Source organism: Limulus polyphemus, unplaced genomic scaffold, assembly GCF_000517525.1.
Source record: "Limulus polyphemus unplaced genomic scaffold, Limulus_polyphemus-2.1.2 Scaffold3854, whole genome shotgun sequence".
NCBI lineage: Eukaryota > Metazoa > Arthropoda > Merostomata > Xiphosura > Limulidae > Limulus > Limulus polyphemus.
In genome coordinates, this window is record NW_013669464.1 from 5,083 (window position 1) to 27,135 (window position 22,053).

Here is a 22,053-nt window from a genome sequence, read left to right on the forward strand (position 1 = left end):
AGCTTTGCGCGAAATTAAAAAAAAACAAAAACAAAAAACAAAACAAACGTCACGATCAAATCGACCAGTCATCAGAAAGCCAGCTTGCTCAAATAACACGAGTAATATAGTTTATAGAAAATGAGACACCTGGAGAGTCTTGGAGTAACTATTTGTACGTATGTATCAACAGTTTCCTGTCAGTTAATATCATTCTCTAAATCATGGTCAACAATTTATTGAAATACAACTAATAGAGCGAGTAATAGTATTCTTCCAAAACCACAGTTTTAGTGAAAGTTGAATAATGAGATCGTTGATGAAATAACTTATTTTAATTACCTTAATATTAAATATTCTATTGTTTGTTAAAATTTAAGTTAATTTTTTGTTGTATCTCAAATTTATGTTTCCAGCTACTTGCATAGAAAACATTGCACTGTAGTTTTTCGTACAAAAAAAAAAGTCTCCCTAGTGCTACAGCGGTATGTCTGCGAATATACAACGCTAGAAAATGGGTTTCGATACCTGTGATGGGCAGAGCACAGTTAGCCCATTGTGTAGCTTTGTGCTTAACTACAAAAAGAAACAAAACAAATGTACATTAAAAAAAACAAACTTTCCTGTCTGTCGTATTTATTCTATTTCTGTACTAGCACAAATCAACATAAATTCGTAATTATATTACTTTGATTTAACGCTTTATAAGATAACTTCATACTCTCTAGAGGTCGCTCATGGTCAAAGGTTTCGGAAGTCAAATCCGTTGTGAAACTGCCTTACCAAATTCCTGTTGCGTCATACCATCCATTAAATCACAATGAAAGACTTGTTTCGTTGGACTGACTATTGATCTATAAATTCATGATTAAAGAAAAGCCAATTACACTTGGCGGGTCTCCAAAAACGTTTTAATATCGTAAATACTTTTTTTTTTAGGTTTAAAAGCGCTTTCAAGTACTAATGAGATTGATCGTGGCATCGTAGTTAGAGAATCTGGAACACACGACCTAATTTAAATTTCTTATTTTCAAAGGGTTAAAATCCAGTTTATTGTGAAGAACAGATTTAAATAATGAAACATTACCCCAAGTTTACTTGTTTTTACCTTTTATGCTGCCCCCCCCCCAGTGGCTCAGTGGTATGTCTGCGGACTTCCAACGCTAGAATCCGGGTTTCGATACCTGTGACGGGCAGAGCACAGATAGCCCATTGTGTAGCTTTGTGCTTAACTACAAACAAACAAACATACCTTTTATGCTTGCCACCAGCCCCCTTCCCCAGTGGCTCAGTGGTAAGTTTGCAGGCTTACAACGCTAGAATCCGGGTTTCAATACCCGTGGTGTCAGCGTGTAGCTTTGTGTTTAACAACAATCAACTAGCTAACCCTTTATGTTAATTTTTTCACGTTTAACTTGAGTATCTGTATTCATTCCCATAAAAAAAAAAAATGATGTTACACCGGGAGAATTTAAACTCCCTTGGAAGACTTGTTCCAGTTCCGGAACGTCAAAAAGTGTAAATTTCGTGGTTAAGTCCATTTCTCGAGTCATAAGCTCGAAAATTTTAAACTTAACGAAAAGCTTAACAATATCTTATATGTGTAACAAAGAAATTCCTGTCAGTTTTACACACACATATATATATATATAAAGAGAGCGCGAGAGAAAGAGAAAAGGACCGAGACTCGACTTTCACACTCGTGCACGAGAAAATCAGTAACACGGAAGTTCAACATGTATAAGTGTAATTACGTATGTAATGGTAGTTAAATCATATCGAAAGTACTGTTATGTTTCAAGTACCAAGTGAAACACGTTGTCATCAACTGCTGTTGGTGTATGGTGGCCATGCCTATATCAGGAATTGTTTATTAGAGTGGCCATTTCTCAACAGCTGCTTCTTTCAGGTCTCCACTCAAGAAACCCTTATTACGAGGTACGAGGAGCGGCATTGACAAATGACCGACAGAGGGCAGGGCATAGTTTACATTTCAAATGTTAAAGGTTTTTGTCATAATTTCCTATAGACTAGACAAACTATCCTGTATTATACAAATACGCGACATCAATTATAATTTCAACTATTGATTTTTATTTTACAAATAAACGACCTTTAACCCCGGGATAAAATAAACTGTACTCGTTTATTTATTGACTGACATTTTAAACTTTTGATTATTAGCGGGTATATCGAGCAACTGTTCTTGTAAAAGCCAAAATGTTCACCATTATATTTTGTTCTCAGTTCAATTTCTTGTTTGTTTTTAAATGTATAAAACACCCCAGTTGACGTTAAATATATTGAAAACGGAAAAGATAATGTGTGTTTATATATATACACAGAGATGCTACTTTACTTATGAATGATAACTGAGAGAGAATTTCGATAAAGCACAAACTCACCTGTTTCTCATTTCTTCCGTACGCAGAGTCTGATGAGGTCTTCAGTTTAATAGAAGATTTGCTGTTAACAGAACAAGAATACTACAGAACCTTGAGAAGTGTGTGTGACGTGTATGAAAAGCCCTTGAGGTGAGTGTCCACGCTTAGAAACGTCCGTTAATAACGACTACAAAACAAACCTTTGTGGTGAGTATCCATACTCAGAGAAGTCCGTTAATAACGACTACAAAACAAACCTTTGTGGTGAGTATCCATACTCAGAAACCTTCGTTAATAACGACTATAGAACAAACTTTTGTTGTGAGTATCCATACTCAGAAACGTCCATTAATAACGACTATAGAACAAACCTTTGTTGTGAGTATCCATACTTTAAAAATACATTTTAAAAGTTTATACTGTGGTTTGTCTAAGTAAATTGTGAATCGCCTATTTTTCATCATGTTTAATTTTTACTTTTTTTTTTATTCACGGAAGCAAATTATCTTCAGTGAAACGTTTGAGAGAGTGAAAAAAAAAGAAAATTTATTCATATTTAGACTGCTAACTCTTCACGAGTGTCTTTTCAATTTTAATACGTGGTGTTTTCTATGGCGAAGAAAAACATTTGTTGAAAGTGAGTAGCCTAAACGCACCTAAACTGTCTACTTAGCTGACTGATTGATAAAAAAAAACAAAAAACAATCGGCAAGCTTTAACGAGTATCCTATAAATTAATCACGCACCGTAAATAAAAATAATCCGTTCGAAAATCTGACTTTAATCCTGTTGAAGTCGTACCCGTAAACTAGGTCATGACGCAATATGAACACACCCACAAAAAAAAAATATAGTGGACCTAAAAAAAAAAACGAAACTAAAACTGATATAAAAACAATCCCCCTCCTATAAGTTTACGGACTTGGAACGTTAGAATTCGAGGTTCGATTTCTCGCTGTGGACAGAGCACAAATAGTCTGTTGTGTAGCTTTGTGCTAAGCACTTCCTTCCTCCGACTGTAAAAAGGTGACAGTTAAATTTTCTAACCGACACCCCTTACATATTTGTCGGAGATGGACCTAAACACGAGGACAATAAAATAACGATTAAGAAAGAAATATTATTCGGTTAATTTTTTTTTTCAGAGCTACCCTGTATTGTAACCATAACGTAGAAAATGTCAATGTAAAATTTATTAATAGTCTATATATATAATAAGAGGTATAGCTTAAAAACTATTATGTGAACAGGCGATCAAAATTAGCTCTATAAAAACAATGATGACTTTAATATAAATTTAAAACTGTATGTGTACATGTGTGGATGGGACAATGGACGGAGGGTGTTTCTGTGGAGTAACATTAAAGGTAGCGTCTTGTGCTAGCTTAATAATTGTTCTCTGGATACAACCCGAATAACTTGGGTATTTGTGAGGAGACCCTCTCTATTGTAAACAACACGTTTTATGTTTAAGCTTTGAACACACATCCCTAAAAAGGCTTAGTTTTCAATATCGTGGAAACAACACGTTTTATGTTTAGATGTGTGTTCAAAGCGTTTTTGTAGCAGTTTATTTCCATAAATTGAATACATGATTATTAAACAGAGCAGTAAATATGAAAACAAAACTTTGAAGCTGTGGCATGGATAACGCAGAGAGGTGTTTGAATGGAACTTTGATTACAGCGACGTTTTTAGCCTAATACTGGTGGCTCAGCGCTGAGTTATAAACACTAAAAATCGGGTTTCGTACCTGCGGTTGGCAATGCACGGATAGACCATTGTGCTTAACTACAAACAAACATAAATCACCGACAAAGATTAAACGTCATTTTTTTAAGACTTTCTCAAGCAATGACAAACGCGCTATCTATCGGAGACGGAGAGAAGCTCAAGTGACGCAGTTCTGCTTTAGGTGTATAAAAATGATGAGCTTTAATATTTTTATGAATTATCTAAGGTTGGAAACCATACGATAAGGTTTCTACTGTACAAATGTTTTATGTGCAAAATTAGGCTTTATATGTTGAGATTTAAACGTTCTTTTCGACTGACAAATTCTGTTTCGCGGTTTAAATTATAGGTCATTATCCCAGCACACTACGAGTTTCGTTACCGTTTGTTAAGCATGTTTCCATCTTATTCTTCATGAAAAATCTGACACTGTAAAGCTCAGTTTCAGGCTTCAGATTTCGTGTCTCATTTCTGTAAATTCCTTCTGGTAAACCAAAACCTTTTTCTTTGGTTTCCTTTATCATTCACGTGTTGTTGTTTTTTGTTATTTTCGTGTTTGACAAAAAAAAAAGAAAAAAAAAAAGTTACCTTTTATACGAGATGTTCTCGACTTGTGAAATAGATAACCAGTTATAGAAGATTTTAGACTGTTGACACGAGTTATAGTTTATTTAAAATGTTTTATCCTGCTGAAGTAAATATAATTTTACAGGGGCGCTTTAGACTGGTGATGATGGTTACCTTTATCACGATGATGCAAGTAATATTTTGTAGAGGTGGACTGATGAACACACATAACCTTTTCTAGAGGGAATTTTATATTGGTGGAGCAAGTAATATTTGTAGAGGGCGCCCTATATTATTAGCTGCTTTTCGTACAAGTATTTTTTTTTTTCAGAGTGTTTAATGTGATTAGTAAATATGATTTGTTCCAAATAAATCTTTCGTGACTTTATAGGAAATTACTATGTTTCGGACTCGATGAACACAAAGCACTGTTTGAATGGGTGGATCCAATTAGTTCGTTAAGCAATCTGGTAATCAACAAGGTAAGTTATTTGTAATAACATTTATTACATAAAGTAGCTTGTAATTAACATCTGGCGTTTTGGGTCATCGAAGTTGGGCCTGCAAACTCCAGATTCTGTTGTGCGCTTAATACGTTTACTACACAGAATATTCAAAGCAATTCCCATCGCTTTCTTACTTCCCTCTCCTCAGTAGCTCGGCGATAAGTTTGTAGGCTTACGACGCTAAAAATCGAACTTAGATACCCGTGGTGGGAGGAGTACAGGTAGACCACTGCGCTTAACCCAAAACAAAATTTATTTATTGATTTTTATCAACTCTTTTTACACTGTGAATACAGAATATATACAGGTAATCTAACATGTTTAATGCATTTTTAAAGAAAATCAAATTTTCGAATTTTTTTTAGTCTATTAAGAATTTTTTTTTTTTAAATTTGTATTCGTGCTGAAAAAAAAATCCTAAAAATATTGGGTCGTAGTTTCGAATCCCTGTCCCACCAAACATACTCACCCTTTCAGCTGTGGGGAGCGTTATAACGTTACGATCCCATTATTCGTTGATAAAAATGAAGCCCAAGAGTTGGCGGTGAAGACTAGCTGCCTTCCCTCTAGTCTTTCACTGCTAAATTAGATAGCCCTCGTGTAGCTTTGCGCGAAATTCAAAATCAAACAAACCAAAATATTTTATGGTTGTATTTTTTTTCTAAGGGTTACGATTTTTTTATTAATGTTCAAATAAAAAAAATGCTGTTATCAACAAAGTTTTAATGTTGTTGTTTGTTAACATTTACAATCTATACAAAATAGCTTATAGAAAAACGCGAAGAAGACATCTACGCGATCTGAAATAATACAATATTTTATTGGTGATGATGTATATAACGTTTTGTTCTATTGGTCAAGATGACTGTGGCGTCTATGTTAACTTCACGAGGCCTAAAGTAACGCGATATCTTATTTGTGGAGATGTACACGACGTTTCATTTTATTGGTCAAGATAGTTATACATCTATAACATTAACCAATCCTTAAAATAGATATTAAAATGGTTATAACAGTGAAACTAATCGGTATTTAGGTTTAAAACAGAAACACCAAATATCCACCTGGACCCCCCCCCCCCTACGAAGGTTCTAATGAAAGAATAATGAGCTTGATAATTCAAGTAAAATAATAATAATTAATAATGTATGGTGGTAAAATAAATAAATAATATGTTGTTAAAAATCTTTACAGAATTTCAATGTGACATACTTAAAGAAAAATTATAAAAATTGACACTTCAACAATTGAACCCAGTTCTCATGGTAATAAACTGTTGGCAAGCATTTTGCTAATATAAATACAGTTTCAACCATCACTATGTCTGTCGTATTACAGCCAGCCTGAAGAGCTTTAGTATTGGTTGAAAGGCCTGGTTAGGAATTTTTATTAATATCGAGCATAGGCTTTGTATATATAGAAGATATAATATAGTTAACATATTAAACACTGTACTTTCACTCAAACATTTTTATTGGTATTGGCGAGAGGTCTCGTCGGCACTGGTTATATCAGATATAATCTAGTTGACATATCATTATACAATTGTTTGCTTTCATTCAAAATTTTTTATTAATAATTACAGTCGCTGAAGCGTGAATACCAACACCTTATAATAGGTTAGTCGAGACTTCCACATCAACAAGCACTTCGCAAACAATTATGGGTAATAATCTCCATACTCCATCTAGTGATTGGGACGGAAACTAGTTCTTGTGATTTAGTGTTTACGAGGATTCTATTCATATTATCATCGTTTGTAAGCTTAAAGTTTACATTTCTGTCAGGGTGGAAATTATACAGAGAATGTGTGTAGCTGTCAAATTCATCGTATCTACAAGAGAAAATCTACTCTTACACTATCCCATCTCGCTCATAAAAAAAAAGAAGAATTTTCTACTAAGCCTTCATTAAATTCGAAGAACCTCAATTGTTACTTTCCTTTAAAATAAATTCTTGTTGGTTAAAGATTTAATCTACAACAGTACAAGAGGTATTTGGTTCGGATCACGGCAAAAGATAACTCGGAATCAGTCTGTCTGTCTCTTGAAAGACGGATTTACTTTAAAAAAGATAAAATGTGGGGTGTAAATAATAGAGTTAACCAGATTTTAGGTCGCACGACAGCATTATTGTGTGTTATTATTAGACTGTTATTGCACAATTTAGATAAGACACTTTCACTAACTCTTACCTGAGAAATTTCGCATACATGTCACTGTATTATTCTACTGTAATTTTAGGTTATGCCTTAACCATTTGTTTCCTTTGTGCGATGTAAATTTAGTACGTTGTGTCTTACGCGCACGGAACCAGAACACACACACTTTCACTCCTTTTGCGGTTTTGTTTCCTTCAAAAAACTTTGTATTATTGTTATTATTTACAAGCTGAATTATTGCTATTTACTTACACGAAATGTTAATTGATTTGAATTTCTTAAACTAAAGATCCTGTATGTTAACCCTAGAATTACTTAATTTCTGTTATTTTACATTCAGAATTCAACAACATTCACGCTCTAGTTTACTAAAATCTAAGTATTTAAGTTGTACAGCTTTATATTGAACTCGTCTGAATTTGTATTCAACTCTAACCACAAAGTGAAAACCCGTATTAATATTACTGATTTAATAACGGTTATCTCCTAAACTTAACCTAAATTATTCACAAAGATTAACGTTGCGTTAGGCCTAGGTCTGACCGACTAGGTAACTAGCTCTGTTAGCAGCTCCCTCTGCTTAAATAATAACTCATTTTAATATTTATTTTATTAACTTTTGAAGTTAACCTTTTTAATAAAATACTGAGTGAAAGTAAACTGAAAACGTCAGCTTTTGGACTCGTACTTATGGTTAATTAATTTACAGTTTAAGTCCAAAAAAGTATCTTAAAATTTAACCTAATTATGAAATTCAAACAGTGTTTATGTTGTTAACTAAGACGTTTTAAAGTTGCCCATATTTATCAATTTTTTTTAAAACGTGTGTTTCTAAACTATGCACCAAATTCCTTATGGGTTCGTGACTTTGTTGGTTACGACTAATAACATACGAGCCAAACAAAGAATGCAAAGAAAAACACCATCAATATTGCTGAGAATATAAAATGAGTTGAGCCAAGCGCAGCTAAGTAATTAACATGCTTCCGTATAATAATAAAAAGCGTTCGTGGGTGCATTATGAAAGTGACGATTACATTCAATTATTCGATTACAGTAGCCTTTCCTCTGGTCTTTCGCTTCCAAATTAGGGGGGCAGCTAGCTCAAGTACCACTCGAATAGTTCTGCGTGAAATTCCATAAAACGGAAAATAACTTGTATCACTCCCCCCGTTTTTTTGGGGGGGGAGGTCATTTTTTGGAAATTAGTTTGTAAGAGGTCAAGACATAAAATTACCCTATATGTGGACTCCTCCACCGGTAATGAATGCTATGAAAAACAAGTCTATCACTTGATGGTCAACAGGTAACGTGAAAAATCATTTCTAATATAATTGAGATATCGAATTTCTGCCATCACAGTATTTTAATACATTAAACATTGAAATTCCACGTTTTCCTGCCAAAATATTTTCCATTCCAGGTTTTAGAACCATCACATGGTATTTGTTATTTCAGATGTTTAGAATATCCCGATAAGATATACCATTGTCAGAGTGTCTTTATTATAATATTATAGTCATTTAGGCTATTAATATTTTATATTACGTGTTTTAAGAGATATGACATTATGAATGTTTATAGACTTCCTGAGAACATACGTATATTAATTATTAATCAATACAATATGTTTTCTAATAGCTACAGGTGGTACTGCGAGATTGGGATCCTTTAAGATCGAGAGTTGGTAAGTAAAAGAAGAAATAAATAATCGAATACGAACAAGTTAAAGTTTATTCGCAGTTTTGAGCTCAACTGCAGTTGTAAAATTCTTTATAATGTGTTAAAAATTTCCGGAATTGATATGAACTGATTATAGTATCTTTATGTTACACTAGAGGGCGCTAGAAGTGTCCTATATAAATAAATATGAAAAGTTTTAAACGCCTAACTGCCTAAAGCTATTATTTGACTTTCAGAACACGTGTAATAAATACTACACAATAGTTTGATCATTCGCCTGTCTTGTTTTAAAAAAGCAGAAAGGTATATTTAAACGAATTTGTTATATTACCTTTATAAACTTATTTTGAAATATTTGTACTTTGTTTGCTGCATAAAGTCTTGGACTGGAGTATGTAGTTTATCATCCAGTAGATGTTTCATCAGTATTATTGCAACATTATAAAACTAGCTAAATAAGGTATCGATTAAGACTCGTCAATCGGGTCACAATATCAATAACGGAAATGTGGTGACTATCATTAAAAAAGAAAAGTTAATAAATATGAATTATTTTCCTTAGCCTCTGTTCGTTTTTATGTGATATTTTGAGAACGTTAATTAATCAGCCTGTTTGTCAAAACTTTCACGAGTATTGCTATGTTTTGAGAACAAACGGAATTATACAAGTTATAGTTATGTATATACGACTTAGCCCACATCTTAATTCGTCATTCCTAGTGGTCCGGTTATAAATAATGTTTGATACCTTCTGTTTTCGTTTAAGCATGTGATGGCTTCTAATCGTTATTTCATTTTTAAGAAAGAAAATTATGTAAAACATACAATTTAGGTTCCGTGATTGATTTCTAAATATATTTCACTACAGGGAATATTTTCAGCAAGCACCTGTGGACAAAGTATGGAGAATACCAAGACCATCTTGCTTCTGTGGCAGTTCCGTGAGTTTTAATAAAAAATATCAGCTTTTAGTAGCTTTTTTTATTGAGAGTAGGTAAAAAATATGTTGGAACACAGTAACGATAAAAAAATAAAAAATAGTGACATATTTTCCCACAAGATGGCACTTTAAGTAACTGAAAATCTTGGTTTATATTTCAAAGTCTGTTTAAGAAAATGATGCTTCGACTAAAAGTGGAATATGGGTAGCAAATAATATTATTTCTAAAGTGTTTGTCCCTTTTGTCACAGACGAGTAAAAAGTCAACCAGAATGCTTGGTATTAGTGAATGGATTTCTACAACAATAATTTGTCAGTTAGATGTTAATTTTGGCCGGCAGATGTCGACACGTAGTCGTTATTTTATTTGTATTAGTCATGAAGCATTTGTCTTGTACTTTACAATGAAAAAAAATACCATTCTCTCTCTCTTCTATATATATATATGGGTGTGTGAATGTAAATAGCCGATGAAAATCTGGCTATAGAAAGAGAGTGAGTAATACGTTTTAAAAGAATAAAGACATCTGTGCCATTTTTTTTTGGGTCATTTTCTATTACACTTATTATTAATAATTATTTTATTATCCGCTAGATTACTTAAAGAAAAGGAATCCAACGACGAAGAATTTTTGGCATTGTGCCAACAGAGACAGGGGGCTACAAAGTATTCCCTCCAGGACTTTTTATTCTTACCGGTAGGTGGCATAATTATTTCCAAAACTGAGACCAGAAAGAAACCAACTGTAAATAAATGCTTTAGTATGACCTAAATTTTTCGAACACAATCGATTGTTTTTAGAGGAAAAATCAATTATCGAATTAAGTAACCATAAAATATTTCAGCAAAACTATTATTAGTTTTTATGATGGTTAAATTTACAATGTTTTTATGACAGCGTTTTTTCTGGTCACAGTAAATTATCGCTAAAAAAAATAAATTCGGAATTAAAAATAACACCAGCCTTATAGTATGTCACCCATTCTGTTGCACACACGTGATGCCCCATCGTTTTGTGGGGTTATAGAAAACATGGACTTTAAAAAAAAAAAAGACTGTTTACGTAACTGAATGTTCTGGTAACAACCAGCTGTACGCATGTTTCTTCATTTATTATTCGACTTTCTATCGAGAATATCACCCACGATCGTTCCTTGAACTGCTAGGCTGTTCGGCCTCGTGGAATCGGTACGCTGCTGTGGTTCGTGTAACACTTAACCACAATACAACAAGCACGAGGAATGTGACCTCAGAAGTGGTCATAGTGACCACACCTCTTAATACGATTTAAAGAAAAGACTTTAAACAACAGTAGCTTAGCAGTAAGTGTGAAGGCTTATAACGATAAAAACAGGGTTTCGATACTCGTGGTGGGCACAGCAAGATAGCTTATTGTGTATCTTTGTGCTTAATAACAAACAAACAACTAATTGAAGTAAGATGGCCTGATAGCTTCCAAGAAAATCGTGTTACACTAGTGTTTTAAAAGGAGAAAATACTTATTTGAATTGCAAAAGTTAAAGTTTACGACAACCAGTTCCCCAGCGAGTATTTGGTACTTGCATACATGTAATTATTCCGTTGTCATGGTTACTAGCCCATATGATTACCTAAGCCTAATTATTAACTATATTTTTTATAAGTACATACTAATTAATAAATAATAATAAAATCTTAGACAAAAAAGGAGAATAGGAGAATAATGAGAAATCCCCCCCCCAAAACCTAACTAAAATTGACACCAATAGAATGAATACCTAAAAGTTTCCAACCAGAGTACTAAAATGATTTCCACCTAGTGTAAATAGGTTTAGCTTAGAGTTAGAGGGGGGGTCTGATTGAGGTGTTTACGATTGTAAAGGGAATTGATAGTGTTGATGCATCATCTTTTTTCATATTTAACAATGAGAATAGTAGGACTAGGGGACATAATTATAAATTTTGGCAAGGTAGGAGTCATCTTCAGCTAAGACGGTTTCATTTTTCTAACAGGGTGGTTGGTCTTTGGAATGGGTTGCCGTCAGATGTTGTAGAGGCAGTAAATTTAAGTAAGTTTAAGAAAAGGCTTGATAAGTATATGAAAGATAAGAGCTGGCTTTAAGATTTAAAAAAAAAATTAGTTTAGAGGATGGAACAGCCGAGATGGACCAGTAGGGCCCCATGTTGTCCCAAAACATTATGTTAAAAACGTTTTATATTATTCATTTCAGTAGGTTTCTCACTAAACACTAATTGATATTGAAACATAATCAATGAAATTTAATAATGACCCATAATCCAAACTACATTTTAGAAATAATGACCCATAATCCAAACTACATTTTAGAAATAATGACCCATAATCCAAACTACATTTTAGAAATAATGACCCATAATCCAAACTACATTTTAGAAATAATGACCCATAATCCAAACTACATTTTAGAAATAATGACCCATAATCCAAACTACATTTTAGAAATACAGATTGGTTGTAATAAAGTCAGTATGATTTATTTCAAGAGTCTGTAAAACGAATATTTAACGTACCTGGGTAATGGATCAAGTGATTGGGTGTTAGGGACAACATTAGGGTGTTACCACCATTTTCCAGTACCACGACCACTTAACAATGGCCTCAGATGCTCCAATACATTAAATCTCCTCAGGAGTCTCAGTCAGGTAAAGAATGCTTGCCGGGTTTTCAGAAAGCCACGTAACCAGTGGTCAGCAGGGGAGCATAGCGAACAGTCGGGCTGAAATATCCAATGCTATTTTTAGAGTGGACGTAATAATATTAATTAATGATGGCGCCACCATTAGTAGTTTTAGGCAAAGGCTAATCTTCGAATCCGAAATAAATGTGTGTTCACTTTGGTGAGATAGGACAGCCCAAAACACTCCACAAATACATTAGGCCTAATCTTTATCCCTTCGATTTGTCCTTGTTCAGAGTTGCCGATGAGGGATTCGAATTCTACGAAACCGGTATAGATGAGTGATAACTGGTGAAGCGAATAATAGTGTTTCACAGTTATTTTTAGTTTCTTAAACAACTTTTCTGTTACGTAATGTTAGAATAACAACTTAGTAGCATAAACGCTATAATCTTTAAAGCCTATATAAATATAAGTCCACCGTTGAAAGTAAACAAAAAAAAAAAAATCTCAAAACATAGCATATAAACCACCATTATGAGAAACTTGTCTGGTTCGTACAACACTACACACAACTTCGGTGTACTCTCACGAGTCCATGGTCGTTCTGTTTCATCCAGAAAAAAACACCCTATGAAAATGTGTCGCTCTTTTTAATAAGGAACAGTGTATGTAGAGAAAAGTCCGTTTAAAATTCTACATATTAATTTACCTACGTTACGAGTCTTAAACAACAGTATAACTCGAATTCTTGAATAACTTTAGTTTCCTGCCTTTTTTTTATTTATTTTTCGTTCTTTTACATTCTTTATCACGGAGTCAACTACCTTTGCGAGGTTTAAAGAAGCAGAAGCATGACGTCACACCAACGCTCGTTTTTTTTCCCTCCCTCGTCTTACATTTCACTTTTCGCTACGTTTAGTAACCTTGACCGAGGCCAGGTGGCTTCAGCCACATGGGTATGTTTTCTTATAAATTCCTGTGGAAGGTAAACAACGCTCTGATATTTATGGGTTTTAAGACACCTTGTCTACCAAAAAAGTAATGTGTCAGCCACTGTGTGGAAAAGGCTTATCATTAAGAGACGCTTCTTACTCCCATTTCACTCCTTGTTTTTTTTTTTTAAGTCCTCTATGAAATTCGTTATCTGTTTCTTGCCACTCAGGTGACACCCTCTACAAAGATGAACGACTGTCGGGGAGGTGCCAAGGTGGGTGGTGCTCTTGGTCGTTGAACTGAGAAGTTTCGATACAACAGAGTAAAAACAGCTGGTTGTTTGTTGAAAATAATTAGAAAAACCTCTGGTTGTTGCTATCAGCGTAAGTCACAGTTCTCCTAATGAGCATGTAAATACTGTAATTTCAAAAATGAACAGATTATTAAAGCCCCGTTGAAGACGAGAATTCCTTCTGGCGTACATCTCATGACGTTTCTTTCATTTTTTTTTGGAGGGGGGGGGGTCGTATCATAATTACCTACTGCAGCCCATATTTGACTTGTTATTATTCATATTACCTTCTTTAAATAGCCGAGTTTAACTTGCCGGACTGTGCAGTCGAGGTTCCTTGGTTCGCGTCCCATTACCGTAAAGAAATCGCGATCTGGGTTTGGGTGTGTTATAAATGTGACGGTCAAATCCCATCACTCGTTCTGACAAGAGTAGGCGGTGGGTGGCGTTCAGAAGCTGCCTTCCCTCTAGTCTATCATTTCAAAATTAGGGACGACTAGCGCAGATGGCTCTTGAGTTGCGTCGTGTGAAATCTAACGAACAGAACCTTGTTTTAAATATAATATCGAATAATTCTTATCAGGATTATGGCTATATTGTTGTCCCTTTCTCAACTGTTTCTTTTTTGAATTTCGCTCAAAGTTACTCGAAGTAATAGACTAGAGGGAAGGCAGCTAGTCATCACCACCCACCGCCAACTCTTGGGCTACTCTTTTACTAACGAATAGTGGGATTGACCGTCAGATTATAACTCCCCCACGGCTGAAAGGGCGAGCATGTTTGGCGTGATAGGGATTCGAACCCGCGACCCACAGATTGCGAGTCGAGCGCCCTAACCACGAGGCCATGGCAGGACTTTCTCAACTGACAGAAACGGGTCTAATTGTTATAACCTCATGAGGAACGGTCAATATTGTTATTATTTGCCCCAAGTGATTGATACAGATGTGATTTATACTATTCTATATTCGTAGCATAATGACCTGGGGGTCAATGTTATTGTTCCTTGCTTCTCACAGTTTCGGGCCCGGCATGGCCAGGTGGTTAGGGCGCTCGAATTGCAATCTGAGGGTCGCGGGTTCGAATCCCCGTCACACCAAACATGCTGGCGTTATAATATGACGGTCAATACCACTATTCATTGTTAAAAGAGTAGCCCAAGGGTTGGCGGTAGGTGGTGATGACTAGCTGCCTTCCCTCTAGTCTTACACTACTAAATTAGGGACGGCTAGAGCAGATAGCCCTCGTGTAGCTTTGCGCGAAATTCAAACCAAATCCTGACAGTTTCGGGCAATGGCGTAAGTATGCTCCCGCAATTACGAGGGGGGGGGGCGAATCGGCCTAAAGCATAACTGCTATTATAAGGAAATAAATGTAGGGGGGCCCAATTACTTTTCAAATAACGCCACTGGGTTTTTCAGAAAACTGGTATTTTCCTCAACGTGACAGAGTCATTTGGTATGCCAGAAGAAATTTTAGTTGTGAAATACCCGTCATTGTCAGGAACGTATTAGACTTTGTACTCGAGCTAGTTAAGCACGTAGAAGTCATTGTTAAGGTTCTCTTATTCTACTAGCTGTTATTTGTAACTTTACACTTTGCTGTCGAGGTTTAATTTCTTACTAGCATTTGGTAACAAAAATGGAGTAGAGAAAAAAAAAAAGAATTTCTGAAATGTCTGCGTTGTTTGCCTGAAAAAAAAAGAAACAAAAAAAGAAATGCATACGCGTTTATTATTTAAATAAATTATCGAAGATTAAAGTTTCATACGAACTGTAAGTCGCCGAGGTAAATATATATATATATATATAAAAAAAGGTTGTAAGTCAGTGGTTTGGGGTGTGTTGATCAAATTTTATTTGATTAACGTTGAACGGTTAAAGATAAATAAATACAGTTCTGCTCTGGCTAGTAATGTTTTGTTGCTTATATAGAGAATATCAGAATAAGGTCCCAACTTGGTCGGACACCGGTTCACTAGGCCTAACGATCATCATCGTCTTTATCAGAATAAGGTACCTACTTGGTCGGACACTGGTTCACTAGGCCTAACGATCATCATCGTTTTTATCAAAATAAGGTCCCTACTTGGTTTGATACTGGCTCACTAAGCCTAACGATCACCCTTGTCTTTATCAAAATAAGGTCCCTACTTGGTCTGACACTGGTTCACTAGGCCTAACGATCACCATCGTCTTTATCAGAATTAGGTTCCTACTTGGTCTGACACTGGTTCACTGGGCCTAACGATCACCATCGTCTTTATCAGAATTAGGTTCCTACTTGGTCTGACACTGGTTCACTGGGGCCTAACGATCACCATCGTCTTTATCAGAATTAGGTTCCTACTTGGTCTGACACTGGCTCACTAGGCCTAACGATCACCATCATCTTAAACACAAAATTACAAATCGCAATTTTGCGTGTCTCTCCGCATGGACCCAACAAACCTCTATACCAAATTTGGTGAAGGTCCATCCACACCTTGCGTAATAGTTACATGGACATACAATAGACAGTACTATATTTATATATAGATTAATCTCAAGCAAACTATTGGTCAGATTAATAACGCTGTAATTATGAGCTTTATCAATGGAAATTACCTCTAAATGTGGAAAAAATGCCAAACATAAGGACTTTTAAAATCACAAAAAAGGTGTGGGTTGAAATATCGCACAATTTCTAGTTTTAAGTGTGTGTGTGTGTGTGTGTGTGTGCAATGTGGAGCTCTATAGGGGCATAGCCAGCACTACAGTTTGTGTGTTTGGAGGGGTTGGGATTATCTTTTTAAAAAATATAGACTGTTTCTTTAAAAAACAAAAAAAATTAAGTAATCTATATGACAGTCACGTTTTTATTGAAAGAAAAAAAAACATCAGATGATAGTGGATCTTTTAACCCTTTATACACCCTTCTTCTATAACAGGGATTCTCAAACTTTTTTGTGGCCCCCCTTTGAAAATGTTTTAGGCCGTGGGAATCCCCTCACCCATTTTGTGTCGGAACCCCTCAGTTTGAGAAATGCTGCTCCATAAGAAATTGTTTGTAACTGTCTTTATTACTTGAACTTGTTTGTGTTGTAGTCCTAAGGCAGTTCTTGTTAATATAAAATTTAAAAAATATCACTTCGTTACCTTCATGTCACGAGACGATGTCGTGTCTGAAACGTGCGAAAATAAATAAATGCTCCCTTGGTTTCAATATAATCTTTTAGATAAACCTTTGTGTGTTATAATGTCCAGCTCAGTCGAAGAACTCTGATGCCTAAGGAACCCCCCCCCCCTCGAACGGCGACAGGAAGTCGACGAAAGCTAGACTTAAAATGTGTTTTTCTAGAAGTCCCTGATTTCAAATACACGATGGACTAATTAATATAAACTGAATAAAAAAGGCATGTGAATTCTAGTGTAATCCTTGTCGCTAATAAGCTGATTAGAGACTACTTCAAGAAAATTTACATTAAACCTTGCACAGGACTCTAAATTTAGCCAGACTATTAAGCTACATGAGTTTACGAAGTATAGAAACGTTACTCATATATATATATATATATCTGCTTTGGAACTTAAACGTGTGTTGTAATTAGGTAAAAGTTTAGAGGAAAAATAAGCATATATTTGAGATACATTTATTTTGAATATAACTTGGAGAAAATTCAGTAGTAAAAATCTCGTACAAAACGGTAACTACGACGTCATTCTGGAGGTTAGTTCTGTAAAAAGAGTCATTGAATCAAACTGTCATGTTTCGTGGTAGGTTAAGTTTACTTTGATATCAAAATGTTGCAGACAATCCCATTAAATTACGTTTAACCGAAACAATTAACTGGAACTGCGTTACGTCTGCTGTTCGACTGGCCTAGCCTCGTTTGGAATCCTGCTATATATTAATTTTAGTTACCAGTATCCGAAGGTTAGGGTTAAAGTAATTACCTAAGCTAATTTTAACTTCGTAATGAATTCAGGGCTTAATCGGAACTGTCTTTTCTAACCTAGTATTTCAACCTAGGTGTAGGAAAGTGTCCCGGAAGAACGATCCCCGGATCGTGAATAAGAACACGACCTTATCATTGTTCACTTCTGTAACTCCGTACACAACAACAAAAAAAAACAAACCTGCACAGAACACGCAAGTAGTTATATACAAGTTCTAATTATTCATCAAATTACCTTTAATATATTTAAACCTTAATTACCAAAGTCTCTTAAAAGTACCAAAAATAAATAAATAACAACAACAACAACAACATCGGGTGACATATATATTCTTAATTATATAAATATATTCGTAACATTCATGGATACAATTAATACAGTTACAGACATCATTAGTTATACAGATAATTAATATGTACACAGGTGAGAAATAATAATATTTATATTTACCCTGTCGTCACCTCCCGATGTCTCCTTGAAGCGGATAAAGTCTCTAATAGCACTGGCTCTTGGGCCAATCTGGGGCTTTTTACATTGAAGAAATCCCGGTCAAGATTGTATTTAGAACAAGTTTGACTGATGGAATTCCCAACAGAAGATCCACTGCCATTTATATTGCAAGTGTTTTATCACAATAAAGGAAATTCGTATTTATACCCGTTGGTGACGATTAAGTTCTGTATGCCTTAAAACTAACGACGAATAACGTTCTGGGCAAATCTTATAAAAACAAATAAATAAGATGTATTGAATTTTGTTGGGGGGGGGGTATATTTCAACAAACTTGGTAGATTTGTCTGTCTGTCTGTGTATACGCGAAGTGGGCGCTTGGCCTGCTACGGGGGGGGGGGGTGGACTAGAAAATCTGTACGTGTCTCTAACACTAAAAGTTACATAGTCACATACCACAACGACTTACTGAGTCTGCGCCTTCCTTGTGTCATATTTCACTCGTCGACGATGGCCGTTTTATGGGAGAGCGTCGAGGTTTTTGTGGAGAACTTTGTTGCGTCTAAGGGCAGTAGGTCATGCCCCACATGTCAAAAGGTTAAATTCCAAAAGATGTGATGGGTTTCGACGACATATTGTTGGTTACTGGCAAATCTAATAAAGGTACCAGAACAGTTTAGTGGCACGTTTTAAATTTACTGACGATATTGTTGACTAGCGGTAAAAAGTCATTGTTTGTTATTAAATGTATGGTGTTTCAAAGTAAAGTTTACTTACAAGTACGGTTGTTTACATGTTACGTATCCAGTATTTCCTATTTTTCATATAAACGTGCTGCCGGCGCCATCTAGTCTTAATTTTGATTTGGTTCTCACCGTAGCACGTGTTTTAAATCAATGAGATAAGTTAAAAGTGGCTCCCATGGGTTCGTTTTCTGTTTGTAAATATTACATAAGTTGTTGACATTCACAGATTGCTTCGGATACGGTTGTACAGCGCGATGATTCATCAATAGAAACAGTTTGGTGGTTAGTGGGCTATTCTAAAAACACTTCGTGCCTGTCTATAGCTGGATATCTCGCTGTAAAGGATCGCGAACCAAAAACCCTCGGATTCACAGTCCAAACACTCTATCCACTCCCGGACCTTTAAAGATGGGAAATAATTACAGATCGGCGGTAAGCTAGAAGGCTCGTAAAGCTAAAATTCGCGGTTTGATACCCATTGTGTAGATTTTTCTTTATGTAAGAAGCAGGTTCACATTTTCGTACCAGAAATGAACGGAGCATAACTTAAGATGACATTTAAGAAAAAACGTCGATGTTCTCAGCATCCAGAGTTTTTTTTTTATAAATACCAGCTGAATGCGGCCGTTAAAGAAGCCAAAATTATATAAAAGACAATGTTTCCTTGCCTTTCTTTATTTTGTTATTAAACCCCTAATGACGTCATTAGATGCTATTTGCATACCTTGCTTTGTGGAAGGCAATAATTGACTAATTTAACTGATTAACTACTTGTATCTTTAAATTTAAAGTCGAAAATGTATTTTTGATAAAGACAGAAGTTGAAATGTGCCCTATTTCTGGGTCTTTCTTCTCGCTCTTTTTGGGCAAAAATCTTCAAAAAAAAATAATAAAAAAAAAGCTCTTGTACACCATCTGATAGTTTCTAGTTTCACAACACAAAATATTACGATAATCCAGCCGACCAGCTGTTGACCGATATGACGTTTAAAGAGTGATGGGTGGTATTGATTTCTACGTGCATACTGTAAATTATAATTTTCTTCTTTTTACTGTTTAAAGAAATATAAGATTTAAAAGTTTTTTTTTGTTTTGCTTAATCGGTCTTCTTTATTTCTCTATATTGTTCATTTTTTTAAATCTGCTTATCAGTTCGTCTATTTTTTATCTGTCTAGCGCTTCGACTTTTTATATCTGTTGGTTCGTTTTATTTTTTTTTATCACTTAATATTACTTGGGTACAGTGTGGGTTAAAGTTCAAAATGAATTCGTATGTGATCAACGAAAGCTTGAGTTGATTAAATGAATTAACTGGGGAGAAGTGAACTCGCGTCGCGCGATAACGAAAACCATAAATGTCTCCTGTACAGTAACACACGCAACAACGGAAGCAAGCTTAAAGTTATCTATATTTCTCTCGGTTTTACACGACGTGGAGGTAATACAATACACTCTGTCCTTTAAGCTGTCCACGTAGCAGTGTATATTTAACAGAGCATAACTTATCCAATAATAGGATTAGCAGGGTATAGGAAAATCCAAGGTTCGAGTCGCGATACACGGATACTTTCTTCAGGTCAAAACAAGAAGTAGTAGCTTATTAAGGCCTAAATTCTATCAATAATTCTCAAAGCCGAAGATTACAGAAGTTTATTGTATGTAATAAAATTTAAATGTTTTTTTAAATAAATCGTTATCTTGCTAAGTGTCTGGGCATTATTAGTTTTGATAAGAAAAACATTCTATTTCTGATATCAAAACGGGTGTAAAACATAGTGACAAAATGCCGCTAACTCAACGGCAAGTTAGAGCTTCGATACCTGCGATGGGCAGAGTACATATAACCTGTTTTGTCGCTTTGTGCTTAACAATAAACAAACTTTTTTTTCTTCCGCAATTAATCAAACTACGTTAAACATTTTAAGCCTTTGGCTATGATTGTGTTCCTGTCACAAGTTGTGATTCAAGCACGGTTATTTGATGTTATTCATTTCTTTTAACCGTTTAACATTATTGACCCATTAAAAAATATATCATTAGTTGAAATGACGTCATCTGCAGTTCCTCGTTGGAAAAGCGGTAAGAATTCGGATTTACACCCCAAAAATCGAGGGGTTCGATTCTCCCTCGGTGGACGCAACAAATAGGCCGATGTGGCTTTGGTATAAAAACACACACACACACACCGAAGATCTTTCTCAATCCAGTATTCCCACGATTATCGTGTAAACATCCCAGTTAACTAATATCACGTGATCATCGATAAACATATGACGTCATAAGTAAGAGTGACGTAATCGAATACTTAACGAATCAGAAAAAGGAAAAGTGAGTGACGTTATGCAGCTGTGACTAATCATGACAATGCAGATGAAACGTGTGTGTGTGTGTCAAGTAGACTTGGTAGTTCACAGGAGGCATTAGTATATAACGCTGAACATAAATAAACGCAGGTCTAACCAGATCATTTAATTCGTGTGTATTTTTGATGTATTTACTGATAACACTAAACTTTTGGCAACATGCATATGCTGTAAAACGTCCAGAAAAATCTTGGGCGATTTTGTTTCTTTACATCATTTGAAAGGGCCTGTCATGGTCTGTTGGCTAGGCCGATCTACTCGCAACCTATGTTTGAATACCAGCAGTTGGGGCATTATAATGTGACGATCAATCCCAATATTCGATTAGTGTATCCCAATAGTTGGGGTGTTGACTAAATGCAGCCCCTCTAGTCCATCGGTTCTAAATTAGGGACAGCTAGCGCAGATAGCTCTCGAGTAGGCTCGCGCGAAATTCAGCAAAACTAACAAAGGTCAATCGTCAATTTCATTAACATCCAAAGGACGTGACATCCAGCTAGTCGGAAGGTATGATAAAGTCGGCCTTTCTTCTACACCTATGTTAGCAATTAAATAAGACTCACTAAAACCTACACCTTACATTCGCAATATTCAACTTTGACCCCAAGTGTACTTCATGCCATGTAAAAGATGCGTAACAGGGTTTATAAATTCGTCTGTCAGTGGTAACGTTCGAGAACTTGCCCTTTGACCCGATTAGCATTTTGAGCCATGTCAATTTGATACTATATTCCCGT

The 22,053-nt window shown here is 35.3% G+C and overlaps 1 protein-coding gene across 1 annotated transcript in view; it reads left to right on the top strand.

The window, feature by feature from the left end:
- Positions 1–1,875: 1,875 nt before the first annotated feature.
- Positions 1,876–22,053, top strand: part of LOC106470166 (proto-oncogene vav-like) — a gene marked incomplete at its 5' end in the record, with an annotated part of 48,480 nt that continues 28,302 nt past the window's right edge. The window contains 6 exons of the mRNA XM_013930696.2: positions 1,876–1,917; positions 2,411–2,513; positions 5,056–5,146; positions 8,973–9,018; positions 9,883–9,955; positions 10,550–10,652. Coding sequence (XP_013786150.2) covers positions 1,876–1,917; positions 2,411–2,513; positions 5,056–5,146; positions 8,973–9,018; positions 9,883–9,955; positions 10,550–10,652 — 458 coding nt within the window. The remainder of the gene's footprint in view (positions 1,918–2,410; positions 2,514–5,055; positions 5,147–8,972; positions 9,019–9,882; positions 9,956–10,549; positions 10,653–22,053) is intronic.